This window comes from Anomaloglossus baeobatrachus, chromosome 7 (genome assembly GCF_048569485.1).
Source record: "Anomaloglossus baeobatrachus isolate aAnoBae1 chromosome 7, aAnoBae1.hap1, whole genome shotgun sequence".
Lineage (NCBI taxonomy): Eukaryota > Metazoa > Chordata > Amphibia > Anura > Aromobatidae > Anomaloglossus > Anomaloglossus baeobatrachus.
Window position 1 is genome coordinate 142,671,039 of NC_134359.1, and position 18,455 is coordinate 142,689,493.

The 18,455-nt window shown below is 44.6% G+C and overlaps 1 protein-coding gene across 1 annotated transcript in view; it reads left to right on the plus strand.

Moving 5' to 3' along the window:
* VPS16 (VPS16 core subunit of CORVET and HOPS complexes) overlaps positions 1-18,455 on the plus strand; it is an 879,114-nt gene that overhangs the window by 1,696 nt on the left and 858,963 nt on the right. The window contains exon 2 of the mRNA XM_075319712.1: positions 9,762-9,850. Within this exon, the coding sequence (XP_075175827.1) occupies positions 9,762-9,850 (89 nt within the window). The remainder of the gene's footprint in view (positions 1-9,761; positions 9,851-18,455) is intronic.

The window sequence follows — 18,455 nt, forward strand, 5'->3', positions numbered from 1 at the left end:
AGCTCCAGTCATCCTCGGTGGGGTGTGTGACCGCAGCTCCAGTCATCCTCGGTGGGGTGTGTGACCGCAGCTCCAGTCATCCTCGGTGGGGTGTGTGACCGCAGCTCCAGTCATCCTCGGTGGGGTGTGTGACCGCAGCTCCAGTCATCCTCGGTGGGGTGTGTGACCGCAGCTCCAGTCATCCTCGGTGGGGTGTGTGACCGCAGCTCCAGTCATCCTCGGTGGGGTGTGTGACCGCAGCTCCAGTCATCCTCGGTGGGGTGTGTGACCGCAGCTCCAGTCATCCTCGGTGGGGTGGGGTGTGTGACCGCAGCTCCAGTCATCCTCGGTGGGGTGGGGTGTGTGACCGCAGCTCCAGTCATCCTCGGTGGGGTTTGCAGCGTTTTGGGCGCAGTGGTTTCCCTGCGTCCATAACGCTGCATTGTGCAGTAGAAGCACAGTGGAAGGATTTTTAGAAATCCCGTGCCTACTGTGCTTCTCTTCTCCGCAGCATACACTGACCTGTGGTGCAGCTTCCCGAGCATCAGCATGTCAATTTATGCTGCGAAGACAAGAGTGTGCTCTGCAGGTAGCATAGAGATCCACAGCAGCCTGCACCCAAATTCTGGGCATGGGCAGCTGCGTTCTCCCATGGACAACACTATACTTCTGAATAAAATCCAGTTTCCAAAATGGGGTCACTTGTGGGGGGTTTCTGCTGTATAGGTACCCAAGGGGCCCTGCAAATGTGACATGGTGCCCGCAATTTATTTCAACTTTTCCAGAATTCAAATGGTGCTCCTTCCATTTCAAATCCTCCCATTTATCCAAACAGGTTTTTGGCCACATGTGGGGTATCCCTGTGCTCATAAGACATTGGATAACAACCTGTTGGGTCCGTGGTTTGTTGTTGCCTCTTGAAAAAGTAAGAAATTTGATGCTAAAGCAACATTTTTGGGAAAAAAATGAAAATTTTCAATATGGCAACCTAAGCTTATTAAATTCTGTGAAGTACTCTTGGATTCAAACTGCTCACTATACACCTAGATAAAAGCCTTGAGGTGTCTTGTTTCCAGAATGGGGTCACTTGTGGGGGACCTCCACTGTTTAGGCACCTTAGGGGCTTTCCAAATGCAACAAAGCGTCCGCTAATGATTCCAGCCAATTGTGCAGTCAAATGGCGCTCCTTCCCTTCCGAGCCCTGTCATGCGCCCAAACAGTTGATTTCCACCACATATAAGGTATCGCCAAACTCGGGAGAAATTGCACAATAAATTTTATGCTAAATTTTTTACTTTTACTCTTGTAAAAAAAAAAAAAAAAAGCTACCTGGTTGAAATAACAATTTTGTGGTAAAAATGTATTTTTTTATTTTCATGGCTCACCGTTATAAAATTCTGTGAAGCACCTGGGGGTTCAGGGTACTCACCAAACATCTAGATAAATTCCTTGAGGGTCCTAGTTTCCAAAATGGGGTCACTTGTGCGGGGTTTCTGCTGTTTAGGTACCTTAGGGGACCTCCAAATGCGACATGGCGCCCGCAATCTTTTTCAGCCAAATTTCCTTTCCAAAATTCAAATATTGTTCCTTCTTTTCCAAGCCCTCCCATTTGTCCAAACAAAGGTTTCAGACCACATGTGAGGTATCACCGCGCTCATAAAAAAGTGGGTAACAAACCTTGAGGTCAAATTTTTGGAATTACCTCTTGAAAAAGTGAGAAAATTGATGCTAAAGCAACATTTTTGAGAAAATTATTAAAATTTTCAATATGACAACGTAACGTTAACAAAATCTATGAAGTACCTGTGGATCCAAAATGCTCACTATATCCCTAGATAGAAGCCTTGAGGGGTCTAGTTTCCAAAATGGCGTCACTTGTGAGGGGTTTCTTCTGTTTAGGTACCTTAGCGGACCTGTAAATGCAACATGGTGCCCGCAATCTATTTCAGCCAAATTTGCTTTCCAAAATTCAAATATTGCTCCTTCTGTTCCGAGCCCTCCCATTTGTCCAAACAGAGGTTTCTGACCACATGTGGGGTATCGGTGCGTTCATAAGAAAGTGGGGAACAAGTTTTGGGGTCCATTTTGTTGTGTTATTTATTCTAAAAGTGAATACATTTGGGTTAGAGCAACATTTTTAGGAAAAATTTAATTTTGCTTTTTTTCATTCCACATTGCTTTTGTTCATGTGAAGCACCTGAAGGGTTAATAAACTTCTTGAATGTGGTTTTGAGTACTTTGGGGGGGTGCAGTTTTTAGAATGGTGTCACTTTTGGGTATTTTCTGTCATCTAGGCCTATCGAAGTCACTTCAAATATGATGTGGTCCCTAAAAAAAAAAAAAAATGGTTTTGTAAATTTTGATGTAAAAATGAGAAATCGCTGATAAACTTTGAACCCTTCTAACTTCCTAACAAAAAAAAATGTTGTTTCCAAAATTGTGCTGATGTAAAGTAGACATGTGGGAAATGTTATTTATTAACTATTTTGTGTCACAGAAATCTCTGGTTTAACGGTATAAAAATTCAAAAGTTGAAAATTGCTAAATTTTCAAAATTTTTGCCAAAATTCAATTTTTTTTCATAAATAAATGCAAAAAATATTGTCCTAAATTTGGTACTAACATGAAGTCCAATATGTGACGAAAAAACAATCTCAGAATCACCGGGATCCGTTGAAGCGTTCCAGAGTTATAACCTCATGAAGTGACACTGGTCAGAATTGCAAAATTTGGTCTGGTCATTAAAGGGAACCTGTCATCAGAAATTTAGCTTGAAACCTAAAAGTTTCCCCCTCTGCAGCTCCTGGGCTGCATTCTAGGAAGGTTCCTGTACTTTTTGTGGCCCCTTTTAAACCAAATTAAATACTTTATAAACTTGTACCTTTTGCTATGTAAATTTTGTAAATCTTCCATGGGGGCGGGCTCTCTGGTGACCGTTGCTGTTCCTCCAGCACATTGACGCCGTCCCCCCACGCTCCATTTCATCCATCAGGACACCGCCTACTGCGCCCGAGGTGCCGCCCACGCCAGGATCGCTGGTGACGTGTGTCACAAGCACGAGATTATGGGCGGCGCTGTGATTGCATCACAAGTGCCCGCCCATAATCTCGTGGACGCGCTTTCCCCCACTGCCTCCATCGTTCTGCGCAAGCGCTCGCCGGCCAATTGACCCGACATCACCTCCTTCCCATCTTATCCTGCAGCAGGGCAAGATGGGAAAGAGGTGACATCGGGTAATCTGGCCAGCAAGCGCTTGCGCAGAACGCTGGAGGAAGAGGGGAAAGTGCGGTCACGAGGTTATGGGCAGCACTTGCTGATGACACTCACAGCGCCGCCCATAACCTCGTGCCTGCGCAAAACGTTACCAGCGGTCACACGTGCACACAGTGCACAGTACCGCTACAGTCGCACAGCGCATGCGCGGAACCACGGGCACCCAGGGGCGGCGTCCTGAGATATGAAACTCAGTGTTGGGGGGCGGCGTATATCTGCTGGAGGAACAGCAACGGTCAGCAGAGAGCCCGCCCCCATGGACGATTTGCAAGTACAAGTTATAAGGTACAAGTTTATAAAGTATTTAATTTGGTTTAAAAGGGGCCACAAAACGTACAGGAACATTGCTAGAATGCAGCCCAGGAGCTGCAGAGGGGGAAACTTTTAGGTTTAAAGCAAAATTTCTGATGACAGGTTCCCTTTAAGGTGAAAATTAGCTCCGTCACTAAGGGGTTAAATCAGACTGGTGACATAAATAACGAACAAAAAGAGCATAATATTACACAAAGCAAAACATGATCATAGTTACAAAGTGACAATTATACAAAATATTACAAAAAAGGAGATTACATCTCATACAGGGTTGAACAATGTCTTCAAGCATAACAAACAAGGGTTTGCATCTTTATCCCTTTGTATCAATTAACTTGACTTATCCCGAAGAAGTCCATGGGAAATACACGTATCAATTGATATGATAGAGGTGACAAGATACAAAATCATAAATAAAACGTACCTATATGTCAAAATTAATGATTATGATGCACCAATAGGAACGACGTACAGACATCTATGAATGGGGGGGGACTATACTCTTATTCTAAATGAGAAAAACGAGAATTAGAGAGTCATACTAAAGCAGTTCAGGCATGCGTTCCACTGGGTCACGCTGCGCTCCACGTCCTAACCAGGAAGTGAGCGTAGGTGTGCAGCGTTTTCAGCATATATAACACGGCCATCACAGCACCAGCGCACACTCCAGTCTGGACCCTCATCCTGCATGTTGTCATAGGTATGGTTTTCCTGCAACTCTCTTTGCACACATTATATTGTATTTTGCTAGTTAGTACCTAATACCTTGCTCCTATGATTATAGATAACGTCTCCTCCTTGCACTGGTCCTAACATTGACCTAACATAAGGTATTTCACCTTTCATATTACTCTGATCTAATTCTATATCATTTATCTAACAGTCCTCCTTCTTATACACAGACATCCCTTTGGGAACATCCTATATTTTGACTTGCAATTTGGCTGTAATACCTGGTCAGAGGGTAGTATATTTCTCCATTTACATAAGGTTATGTTATAGCTACAATATTCTTATATTGCTCTTCCTCTTCTATCCTCTCAATACAAGGTTTTTCTTGAATACGTTCCTTATATGTTCTCCTGATAAAGGATTGATTGACAAGTGTAACACACAGCGACACTGGTTCTATGTACAGTTCTTCTCATGTCATAAGGTACCAGCCTTTACCATTGACTTGTATAATTATACAGAAAGTCTCTTTTTATTGTAACAACATACGTGCTTATGCATATTTCTAGATTATGTAAATTCCATGGATATCATATACTACCGTACCAGTATTTTACAAGATCGTAGACCTCTCTTCATACATGCATAGACAGGTATTCAGCTTGCTCTACTATCTTGCGTCATGCTCATACTGACAGGACTGCTTTAGTATGACTCTCTAATTCTCGTTTTTCTCATTTAGACTAAAGGCCCTGTCACACACAAAGATAAATCTTTGGCAGATCTGTGGTTGCAGTGAAATTGTGGACAATCGGTGCCAGGTTTGTGGCTGTGTACAAATGGAACAATATGTCCATGATTTCACTGCAACCACAGATCTGCCAAAGATTTATCTCTGTGTGTGACGGGGCCTTTAGAGTATAGTCTCCCCCCTTTCATAGATGTCTGTACGTCGTTCCTATTGGTGCATCATAATCATTAATTTTGACATTTAGGTACGTTTTATTTATGATTTTGTATCTTGTCACCTCTATCATATCATTTGATACATGTATTTCCCATGGACTTCTTCGGGATAAGTTATGTTAATTTGATACACAGGGATAAAGATGCAAACCCTTGTTTGTTATGCTTGAAGACATTGTTCAACCCTGTATGAGATGTAATCTCCTTTCTTTTTTTGTAATATTTTGTATAATTGTCATTTTGTAACTATGATCATGTTTTGCTTTGTGTAATATGTTCTTTTTGTTCTTTATTTATGTCACCAGTCTGATTTAATCGTTGAAAAAGTCCATCTGGGACTGAAACATTGGGGACAGACTTATTTGAAAAAAAACTCCTTTGTTTCAATAAAACGTTTGTGCACTATCCCGGATCTTGTTTTGTTTTTCTTGTGGTGTGCCGGAGCTTCCTTTTTCTAGTAAAGGTATGGAGACTAGCTAGGCCACTCCAGGACCTTTTGAAATGCTTCTTTTTTGAGCCACTCCTTAGATTCCCTGGCTGTGTGTTTCGGGTTATTGTCATGCTGGAAAACCCAGCCATAACCCATCTTCAATGCTCTTACTGAGGGAAAGAGTATGTTGGCCAAAATTTGGCGATAATGACCCCATGCATCCCCATCCATCATCAGATTGGGATATTATTTATTTTATTTTTTTTGACCCAACCGTGACTTGTACTTCTCAACAACCTTGTCTCTGAGTTGTCTGGAGAGGTCCTTGACCTTCATGGTGTTTGGCTAGTAGTGCTTCTTGCTTAATGGTGTCCAAACAGAACCAGAACAACAATGTGGTGATCTGAGAATGATGAGATATTCAACATCTGGCTGAGGATGAAAGGTTGTTTATTTCAACGTACTTCAAATTGATCCTCACTTTTTCTTCAGGAAAGCCATCAGATTACAATGTGGTGTCATTATACAGCTTATCTAGTGCAGACATTTTTCAAACAGTGGTGCCAAAGTTCAAGAAACTACATCTGAGACTGTTCTAATTGTAACCACAAAAAATAAAACTAAATTAAAACAATAATAATCCACTGATTTTTGTTTAAAAAAATAAGATTGATGGCACATAGGTGGTCTTAGGGTATGTGCACACGTTGCTTTTTTTTCCGCGCGGAAAAAAACGCACCCTCTGGCAGAGGGGAGAATTGTAAACAATGCTTTTTGAGAAACAACGCATCGAAAACGCATGCATTTTTCATGCGTTTTTCATGCGTTTTTCATGCGTTTTTCATGCGTTTTTTTAGGTGCGTTTTTTTAGGTGCGTTTTTTAAGACTTGTCAGTGATAATAAAGTTGGTTGAACACAGACCTTTGGAAAAAAAAACCTGTGATGTCATTTCCTTCTCCACATTCTGTTTGGATAAATGGGAGCGCTTGGAATGGAAGGAGCACCATTTGAATTTTGGAAAAGTTGAAATAAACTTCGCGCACCAAGCCCCTTAGGTACCTATACGTCAGAAAACCCCCACAAGTGACCCCATTTTGGAATCTGCACCCATCAAGGATTTTATTCAGGAGTATATTAAGCATTTTGAATCCACAGCTACTTCCCCCAAAATGTTGCTGTAGCAACAATATTCTCACTTTTAGGCCCGCTTCACATGTCAGTGAAAAACACTGACGTTTTTCACTGGCGTGTAAAACATGCACATGTCCCTCCGTGTGCCGTGAATCACGGCACACGTGGGTTGTCTAAGTGCAATCCGGGCTCCGTTCTCCGTGGCCCGTGATTGCACTTAGAGATTAACTCACCTGCACCCGCTCCCGCTCTCCATGGTGCTGATCGCTCACGCGGTGCAGCATCCGGCCGGCGCTGACCCCCGCAGCAGCTGGTTCCGGGTTGGCTGTGTCGTGCATCATGAATATGCGCGACAATAATGAGCCGGCACAGAAGGAACAGGGAGGACGGGCTGCAGAGGACATCACTGGAGCCGGGTGAGTTAAAATGTTTTTTATTTTAAAAGCAGGTTTTTTTCTGGCACGTGTTTCACGGATCACACCACTGCGTGGTCCGTGGGACATCAGTGATGCCAGAAAAAAATGGACATGTCTCCGTGCGGCAATCACGCACACGCGGGTACGCCGCATGGAGACACGTGCAGTGAAAAATCACTGATATGTAAGCAGACCCATTCATTATAATGGGTCTGCGTATGTCAGTGATCCTGGTACGTTTAAAAAAAAGCACAAACGTCCCAGAATCACTGACGTGTGAAAGGGGCCTAAGGCTATGTGGCCATGATCCAGCGACACGGCGTCTAGTACACAATGTCAGTCTTCCTGCAGCTGCCCATGCCCACGATTTGGGTTCAGGCTGCTGTGGAGCTCTATGCTACCTGCAGAGAACACTCGTCTCCGCAGCATAAATTGACATGCTGAGGCTCGGGAAGCCACGCTACCGGTCAGTTTATGCTGCGGAGAAAAGAAGCACAGTGGGCATGGGATCTCCAAAAATCCTTCCACTGTGCTTCTACTGCACAACGCAGCGTTATGGACGCAGGGAAAACACTCAGCGCCCATAACGCTGCAAACCCTGATTGTGGACACACAGCCTAAAAAGCGTCAATGGATGAAGGGATGTCAAATATATAGAACGTCCTACCCCCGCCAGCATATTCTAAGCTGGCACCTTTAGTACCTTTCATGTGGCACTAAAGGGTGCCTAGCTTAGTATTTATCCAATAAAAAAAAAAAAAAAAAAAAAATGAAAAAAATGGCGTGGGGTCCCCCCTATTTTTGATAGCCAGTCAGGGTAAAGCAGACAGCTGTAGCCTGCAAACCACAGCTGGCAGCTTCATCTTGGCTGGTGATCAATTTGGAGGGCTCCCCATGTTTTTTTTTTTTATTTATAAATAAAGAATAAAAAAAAAAATAACGTGGGGTCCCCCCAAATTAGATCACCAGCCAAGGTGAAGCTGACAGCTGGGGTCTGGTATTCTCAGGGTGGGAAGAGCCATGGTTATTGGACTCTTCCCAGCCTAAAAATAGCAGGCCGCAGCCGCCCCAGAAGTGGCGCATCCATTAGATGCGCCAATCCTGGCGCTTCGCCCCAACTCATCCCGCGCCCTGGTGCGTTGGCTAACGGGGTAATAAATGGGGTTGATACCAGATGTGTAATGTCACCTGGCATCAAGCCCAGCAATTAGTGATGTCACGGCGTCTATCAGACACCCGACATAACTAATTGACAGTAAACAAAAGCAAAGAAAGACAACAAAAAATGTTTTATTAGAAAAAACACTCCCCAAATCATTCCCTTGTTCTCCAATTTAATTAAAAAAAATGGGTCCGCAGAAATCCATATGGATGTCCCACGTCGCCTCTGGACCTTCTAGAATATGGGGGCACGTTCAGGAAACGTATCCCCCATTTTCTAGGAGGGCAGACCCTCCATTTGAGGAGAGTGGGTGCCAAAAATCTGCACCCACTCTCCCCGGGTCACAGCTGCAGACTGCCGAGCAGCCAGCACAGCTCTCTGAACACAGTGCTGGCTGTCAGCTGCTCTGCTCATGTGACCGGCCGGCGTCTGCTGTGAAGGAGGAGGGGGCCGCGGGGGATCAGCGCTGCGACCGGACAGGTATGTATGACACCGGGGGGAATTGGGGTGACCGGGCAGGGCCTGGGGAACAGTTTTCTGTCGCATGTGTTATTGCACATGCGACAGAAATCATAGGAGCAGGGCGGCCGATGCGCTACTGTGCGCGCGGCCATGTTGGATTTTCGGGAGGGGGGTCGGGGGTCGGGGGTCGGGGCGGGCACTTTGGCGACACCGGGGGCTTTGCCAGGAAGTGAGGTCAACAGGAAACCTCTTGACCTCACTTCCAGGTAAATGCCTGCGTTCTGGCGTGCCGACAAAGGCCGCGGACCGCAACAAAAAAGCAGGTCCATGCGTTGTGGCTGCGTTCTGACCCCACATCATTGATTTCAATGGGGGAGAGAACGCAGCCACAACGCACAAAAGAAGTGACATGCTGCTTTTCTTTCCGCACCGATTTTTGGCATCCAAAACGCTGCGGAAAGAAACGCAGCATGTGCACTGATTTTTCAGCTTTCCCATACACTTTGCTGGGAAAGCTGAACGCATGCAATTTGCCACTGAAACGCTGCGGTTCAAAACGCAGCGTTTCCGCGGTAAAAAACGCATCGTGTGCACACAGCCTTAATTTCACTAAGCATGTGACTTATAAAGGTAATTGCTTGCACTAGCATTTTTTAGGGGCTTTATAGCAAAAGGGGTGAATACATATGCACATGCCAATTTTGTATTAATTTTATCCCTAAATTTAATTTTTGTCTATCTTTCTCACTTCCCCAACTTTGACTTTTTAGTGCTCCTGCATCTCACAGAAATCTGATTACAAAAATATTTAAACACAAGTTGTAATGTAACAAAGTGGGTAAAAAGCCAGGGGTGTTAATACTTTTGCAAGGCACTATGTCTAAAATGAGAGTAACCTTTTTTTATTCTTTTTACAAATGTTTTCTTGTAACATATATTCACATTTTTTTGCTTGCAGTAAATTTGATCTGTATCAAATGGAATGGAACATTAAAGATGAATTTAAAGATTGCCTTGTAGCTGTAGGCCCATATGGAGGACCGATAGGTATGTTTTGGTATATCATATATAATGATGTCTCAAGATAAAATATTCTGTCCAGGATGGCTAATTTTAAGTTAAAGATAGTACATCTTTGCCTTTTAATTACTACTTACTAATTGGTTGTAAAAAGGGATGAGTGAACCCGTACTGTCTCGGACCTGAACACAGCATTTACCTATACGTCCAGTTGCTGTTTGGCTGCAGCCTTTCAACAAACTTTATTCAGATGACAAACCCAATCGGCAAGCTTTTCCGTTGTGGGCACTTCCGACCCCATCACAGCCATGTCAAGTATTGGCATAGCTGTGATTGGCTGGCACACCACTGTTTAAAGGTAGATTGTTGCTCTATTTTTGACAACCAGTGTGGGTAAAACAGACAGCTATGTGCTGCAACTCTCAACTTTCAGTTTTTTCTTAGCTGGTTATCAAAAACTAGAAGGTGGGCCGATACTAACGTATCGGTATCGGGTAGTCTAGAATGTGTATGTAGGTTAGCAGATTGAGTAATAATATAATCAGTAAGTCTTGAATAATGATGGTTCATTTTTTGCTCGTTGGTCTCCCGCTGTGCAGCACGCATCGGAGTGTTTGACAGTGGGAGACCATCGATCTGAATGGGCAGGTAGCTGGCGTACACTGGTAACCATATTACACAATCGGGTAACTATGCAAAGCGTATTGCTTCGTTACCCGATGTGTACAATGGTTACCAGCGTACGTCGGCTCAAGCACACGTGTGCTGGGAGCCGAGGTAAGCTGATAACCATGGTGCACATTGGGTAACTAACGAAAGCGCTTTCCATAGTTACAGGATTGTGTACCATTGTAACCAGCGTACATCAGTAAGCTGATAACCATGGTACACATTGGGTAACTATGCAAAGCGACATTGCTGGTTCATTTTTTGCTTGTTGGTCTCCTGCTGCAGCACGCATTGGCGTGTTTTGACAGTGGGAGACCAATGATCTGAATGGGCAGGGAGCCGGGGTAAGCTAGTAACCATGGTACACATCGGGTAACTATGCAAAGCGGTTTCCATAGTTACCCGATGTGTACACTGGTTAACAGCGTACGCCGGCTCCGGCACACGTATGTCGGGAACCGGGGTAAGCTAGTAACCGTGGTACACATCAGGTAACTATTCAAAGCGACAGCGCTGGTTAATTTTTTGTTTGTTGGTCTCCTGCTGTGCAGCACGCATCGGCGTGTTTGACAGCGGGAGACCAACGATCTTAATGGGCAGGGAGCTGGCATACGTTGGTAACCATGGTACACAATCGGGTAACTAAGCAAAGTGGTTTCGATGGTTACCCGGTGTGTACCATGCTTACCAGTGTACGCCGGCTCCGGCACGATCCTAGCAACGCAACGGTATGTCTCGGCTGGGTTGCCGGTGTGGGCTTCCGGGGGTGCAGCAGTCACCTGGGAGTCAGGGCTCCGTGTGGGTACGGGGAATGCGTGCGGGAAACGGGGCCAGGACGAGCGGCCAATCCGTGCGGGGCTCAGGTAACTATGCAAAGCTGTTTCCATAGTTACCCTGTGTGTACCATGGTTACCAGCGTGCGCCGGCTCCGGCACACGTGTGCCGAGAGCTGGGGTAAGCTAGTAACCATGTTACACATCGGTTAATTAAGCAAAGCGGTTTCTATAGTTACCCGATGTGTACCATGGTTACCAGCCTACGCCGGCTCCGGCACGCGTGTGTCGAGAGCCGGGGTAAGCTAGTGGTTTCACACATTCGGCTTTTCTCCACTTTGTCGGATCCGGCGCGCTGCCGTAGGCTGGTTTCAGACGTCCGTGTTTTAGGTACGTGTGACATCCGTTTTTAACACAGATGTCACACGTACCCATGTTATTCTATGATGTGCTTCACACGTCCGTGTTTGCACACGGACCGTGTGACTTTTCATGACCCCACACGCAGGCATCTCCGGCAGCACGGATGTCACACGGATCGCACACTGATGTGATCAGTGTGACATCAGTGTAAAACATACCGGAGAAAATATGGGTCTTTTTAATAAAAATATTTTCTAGATTTACTTCTCTCCAGCGATGCTGTCTCTGGCTCTGTTGCCTCCCGCTCCTATCGCCGCTCATTATACTCACTGAATATTTAGTGCCCTGTGGAGCTGAAAGCAGGAACAGCGCTGGGGACTTCAGTGCCGGGGACCGCATCGCTGGGTGAGTGTACAGCAGAGTGTGTGTGTGTGTATACATGTGCGCTATGTGTGTATGCGCTCGGTGTATCCATGTGTGTGTGTGTGTGTGTGTGTTGAGAACCTGGAAGCCGGAACATTGCGGGGACAGCATCGGGGACTCATTAGAGTTCCCAGTGAACTCTGATGAACCCGTGAAGCTGTGTCGCGGGGGTCATCAGGATGTCATCAGAGTTCATTGGGAACTCCGATGACCTCCTGGATGTCACTATGCTGAAGAATACTCACCTGTCCCCGCGCTGCTGTCCCCCACGATGCTCCGGCTTCCAGGTCCTGAGTGCGTGAATAATCGATGAATATAATGAGCGGCAGTCAGGAGCAGGGAGGCAGCAGAGCCGGAGACAGCAGGTAAATATGAAAAATATTTTTATTTCACAGACCTGTGTTTTCTCCGGTACCAGTCACACGTATGACCATAACCATGCATGTGACTGGTACCTGATTACACACGGACGTCTGAAAGCAGCCGTACACTGTGTACAGTACAGTGGCCGCGCCGCAACGTCCTAGTCACATACTCCGGTCACAGGACAAAACGTGATCAGAGCTTGTCGCGCGGCCACTGTACTGTACACAGTGCACGGGAGCGCCCCGGATCCGACAAAGTGGAGGAAATGTAAGTAACTATTCAAAGCGAGAGTGCTGACGTGAGCCGGGGTAAGTTAGTAACCATGTTACACATCGGGTAACTAAGCAAAGCGGTTTCTATAGTTACCTGATATGTACCATGGTTAGCAGCCTACGCCGGCTCCAGCATACGTGTGCCCGGGAGCCGGGGTAAGCTAGTGGTTTCACACTTCCGGCTTTTCTCCACTTTGTCTTGCTGGTGTGGGCTTCCGGGGGTGCAACAGTCACCTGGGAGTCAGGGCTCCGTGTGGGTTCGGGGAATGCATAAGAGGGGGCGGGCCAGGGCAAGCGTCCAATGCGTGAGGGGGGGCGGGGCCTCGCCGAGCGGCCAATGCGTGCAGGGGGCCGGGGCGATCGGCCTATAGGTCGAAGACCTCTTCTTCAGGACCAGTAAATCAACACTGTTGATTTACTGGTCCTGAAGAAGAGGTCTTAGACCTTGAAACGCGTAGACCCATGGAATAAAAGATTGTTTAATCTATCAACATCTCCTTCTGTATTACTGGCGGATTGCGCGGGTTTAACCCCTTCTCCCTCTCCACTTTTAAAGTCTGAAACACGTGGGGCCGCAGCAGCCGCCATTATCTCATGCTATCTGTGGTGGTTGTGACCTCTCACAACCTCAATCGGTGAGTGCATTTACCATATGCTAACCGTGTGTTTAATCTGCAAAACCCTATCAGCGCTTCTCTTTTCTAGCTTTTAGACTGTCGAATTGTATGACACAGTGGCAGAGCAGTCTGACAATCCAGCAGGAAGCTCAGTTGAGGTGACAGCTGGTGGTTTCCATGGTACCTTCTGTGAACTCAGTTGAACTTGCTGCCTTACTGTTGGACTGCCGCCATGTTCCCCAATCCGGCAGAGAGTTCAACTGAGATCACAATTGTTAGATCAATCAGCACAGATGTACCATAAGAAAAAGCAGCTATGAAATTAGTTGAGGTCGCTGCCAATTGCCGGACTGTTGGATTGCGGATCAGGGCATGCAGAGCAGTCCATCAATCTGGCTGAACTTGCTGCCGGACTACTCTGCCGCAGTGTCCCGCAATCCAGCAGTGAGTTCAACTGAAATCACAGTTGGAAGCTTACATAGCACAGAGGCTACTGTGGGAATCAGCAGCTGTGACCTCAGCTGCTCCCAGACTGTCGCCTTGCTGGACACCGTGGCATAGCAGTCCGGGAATCCAGCAGCTTGTTCAACGGCGTTCACACTGTGGGAACCTCTAGCTGTGAACTCGCCAACGTCATTGCTTCTCACAGCCGGGGCTTACCCGCCCACTGTGTCTCCCAAAGGCTGTAGTGACTGGTTAGGTTTTCTGTCACTGCAGCCTCTGGATGTAGCTGAGCAGATGATGATAATGGGACGTTGTGTGGATTAATTCAGACCTGGCGCATTGCCCATCTTGTCCCGAATGCCATGGTGCGGTGGCAATCTGGGTGATATGAGGTTTATGATAGATATTACTTGTTAAAAACCACAGCTGCCATGAATCCCAAGTTTGTAATGTGTAGTTGTTTAGGAGACACCCTTATTACTTATCTGTAAGTCAAAAAATAAACACAGAAAAATTATTTTTATTTGAAATAAAGAATACAGACACACACTCTTTCCCTCCTTTATTAACCCCAAAAATCCCCTTGCAGGTATGACCTAATCCACACAATGTCCCACGATGATCCTCGGCTCTGCTACATACCCACTGCCCTCAGTGTGTCCATGAGGCTGTAGTGACTGTTAACGTTTTCTGTCAGAGCTGAGGATCATTGTGTGGATTACATAGGACTGCGGGGGTATTTTGGGGGTTAATAAAGGGGTGAAAGAGGATGTCTAATTTTTTTTTTCTTTTTTTAATTTCAAATAAAAGAATTTTCTGTGGTGTGTGGTTTTTTTTTTTATTATAATATATATAACCGCTCCAATTCTGGGGCAGTTGTGGGCTGATATTTTTAGGCTAGGATGGGCCAATAGCCAAGAGCTCTTCCCACCCTAATAATACCAACCACAATTTAATGAGTGGGCCTAGAAAAGATTCTGAATGCTGTTATCTTACGGGAAACAGTGTATGTTCAACTGTCCTGCTGCTACCCCCATTTTGCTTCCTTTTGCACCCGCCAGCCTTTACTACAGCCATTTTTCAGCACATAAATTCATCCTCATTGACTTCTATGGGTGATCGTTGTCTAGGGTCAAGTTTGGTTCCGGAACTGAGTTGTTGTTTTTTTTTTTTTTTTTTTCTTTCAGGTCCGTTCGAATTTGTGAACTGGAATATCCACAGGCCCGTTCATCTCTAGTTGTAGGGCAAATACAGTGCCTTGCAAAAGTATTTGGCCCCTTTTGAATTTTTCAATCTTTTTCCACATTTCAGGCTTCAAACATAAAGATAAAATTTACATTTTTTGGTGAGGAATCAACAACAAGTGGGACACAAATTGTGAAGTTGAACGAAATTAATTGCTTATTTTAAACTTTTATAAAAAATAATAAACTGAAAATGGGGGCGTGCAATATTATTTGGCCTTTTTTTTTAAGTTAATACTTTGTAGTGCCACCTTTTGCTGCAATTACAACTGCAAGTCGCTTGGGGTATGTCTCTATCAGTTTTACACATCGAGAGACTGAAATTCTTGCCCATTCTTCCTTTGTAATCAGCTCGAGGTGAGTGAGGTTGGATGGAGAGCGTTTGTGAACAGCAGTTTTCAGCTCGTTCCACAGATTCTTGACCGAATTCAGGTCTGTACTTTGACTTGGCCATTCTAACACCTGGATACGTTTATTTGTGAACCATTCCAGTGTAGATTTTGCTTTGTTTGAGATCATTGTCTGGTTGGAAGACAAATCTCCGTCCCAGTCTCAGGTCTTTTGCAGACTCCAACAGGTTTTCTTCAAGAATGGTCCTGTATTTGGCTCCATCCATCTTCCCATCAATTTTAACCATCTTCCCTGTCCCTGCTGAAGAAAAGCAGGCCCAAACCATCATGCTGCCACCACCATGTTTGACAGTGGGGATGGTGTGTTCAGGGTGATGAGCTGTGTTGCTTTTATGCCAAACATATAATTTTCATCTGACCAGAGCACCTTCTTCCACATATTTGTTGTGTCTCGAAGGTGGCTTGTGGCAAACGTTAAACAACAATATTTATGGATATCTTTGAGAAATGGCTTTCTTCTTGCCACTGTTCCATACAGACCAGATTTGTGCAGTGTACAACTGATTGTTGTCCTATGGACAGACTCTCCCACATCAGCTGTAGATCTGTGCAGTTGATCCAGAGTGATCATGGGCCTCTTGGCTGCATCTATGATCAGTCTTCTCCTTGTTTGAGATGACATTTTTGAGGGCCGGCTGGGTCTTGGGAGATTTGCAGTGGTATGATGCTCCTTCCATTTCAATATGATCGCATGCACAGTGCTTCTTGGGATGTTTAAAGTTATGGAAATTTTTTTGTAACCAAATCCGGCTTTAAACTTCTCCACAACATTATCATGGACCTACCTGTTGGGTTCCTTGGTCTTCAGCTCTCTGCGCTTTAAACAGAACACTGAAACTATCACAGAGCAGGTGCATTTATACGGAGACTAGATTAAACACAGGTGGCTTATATTTATCATCTGTCATTTAGGACAACATTAGATCATTCAAAGATCCTCAAACTTCTGGAGTGAGTTTGCTTCACTGAAAGTAAAGGGGATGAATAATATTGCACGCCCCAATTTTCGATTTTATTCTTTTTTTTTTTTTACAAAAGTTTAAAATAAGCAATAAATTTCGCTCAACTTCACAATTGTGTCCCACTTGTTGTTGATTCTTCATCATAACATTGTTTTTTTTATCTTTATGTTTGAAGCCTGAAATGTGGGAAAATGTTGAAAAATTCAAGGGGGCCGAATACTTTTGCAAGGCACTTTTATTTACATATAAAAGCAAATGTAGTAAACTTTCTAAAAAAAAAACCCAAAACTGACTCACATTTATGAAAAATTGTGTAAATATGATAAACCATAGGTATGAGGATATCCAGGCGAGAGCAAGGTCTCTGACGCTGAGGAAAGAGCGGATTTGTAGCAGGCGGGAGTGGTAGACTGTGTCAAAGGCTGAGGACAGTTCTAAAAGGAGGAGTATAAAGAAGTATCTGTTAGCTTTAGCAGTAAGTCATTAGTAATTTTGGTCAGGGCAGTTTTGGTAGAGTGGTGTGGATGGAAGCCGGATTGTTGAGGGTTGAATGAAAAGTAATGCTTACCCAATCGAAACTTGACTTTCAATGGGAATATTTTAATAAATCCAACACACAAATAATCCTTAGACTGTGCTCTTTAATTACCGATATTTAATTTTCCACATTATCCCCAGACAATAGGATACACATCTGCCAACAATGAACAAGTTTTCTGAAGCCAAGAAGTCGACCTATACGTTCTTGTCAAATGCTGACTATGCTTGCAATTTCCCTCTAAGGGTACTTTCACACTTGCATTTTTTCCCTTCCGTCACAATCCGCCCTTTTGGAAAACAGCGGAATCAGTTACCGGATTCTGCTGTTTCCCATAGACTTGTATGGATGACGGATTGTGCCAAAAGTACCTGCGTTCCTTCCGCCGGCCGACGCTGCATTGCTTCCGCGGGGTGGAAGGAACGCAGCATGTAACGTTTTTTGAGCGTCGGAATCCTCTATTTTTCACTGTGCATGCTCCTTCTTTTTTTTTATCACAGAAACTTTATTTTGTCTCTCGGTGGCCGAACGTTCAGCTGAGCGCCCGGCCGCCGGCATGTGAGAGCGCTCAGCTGAGCGCCCGGCCGCCGGCATGTGAGAGCGCTCAGCTGAGCGCCCGGCCGCCGGCTTTTGAGAGCGATCAGCTGATCGTTCACAATAGTCTGCTGCTGGTAAAACTTAAAGAAGAAAAAAAAATAAAAAAAAGTTTTCCGTTGTTTTGTACGATCCGTTGCATCCGTTGTGCCATTATATGCAACGCATCCGTTGCATCTGTCACGCAGTGCAATGCAACGGATGCCGTTCAACGCAAGTGTGAAACTAGCCTTAGTGATTTGACGATCAACCTGAATCTGTTAACGTTTTGAAAGGAAAAATGGAGTCTATTCTCTCACAATCCCCTCTTTTGTGACCAATTATGAATATATCAGGAGGTATATAGGCGCACACTATTCGAATTCTTAGGACGTTCCTACCTTCTTCACCTCCGTTCCCTAACTGGATACCCATAATTATATCACAACACTAATGGATCTCTTATTGTCTTGGTTCCGTATTCCACACGTTCTTTGACTGGATTTCCCTTACACATGAACATTAATACCTTTTAGTATTACACAAATTTTCACTTTTACGGGTACATACACTGTAGATCAAAATTGGAGAACACACAATTTCCTAAATGTTAAGGTCATTGTGTAGTCCTTTTGTGATTATATCCTAACATGAGTAAACTACATACAAAAATGAAAGATCCTAATGTATATTACTACCTCTTTCATGGTTTAAAAACCACAAATATTTGGGTAGTAAGATAAAGTAATATAGAATAGGACCCGGTACAATGAGGTTACCGTGACATGGCTACTGGGCAGGTATGAAAATGGCCCTTCTGATATGCTAAACGCCTCAAAAATATGTAGATTTTTTTTTATTTATTTATTATTAGTCCTGAGTAAGCTAGCAGTATTTTAAGCTTATTTCATATATTGAATTTATTCCAAAGCACATATTTAAAACGAAAGAGATAAATGAAAAAGAACACTGATCAAA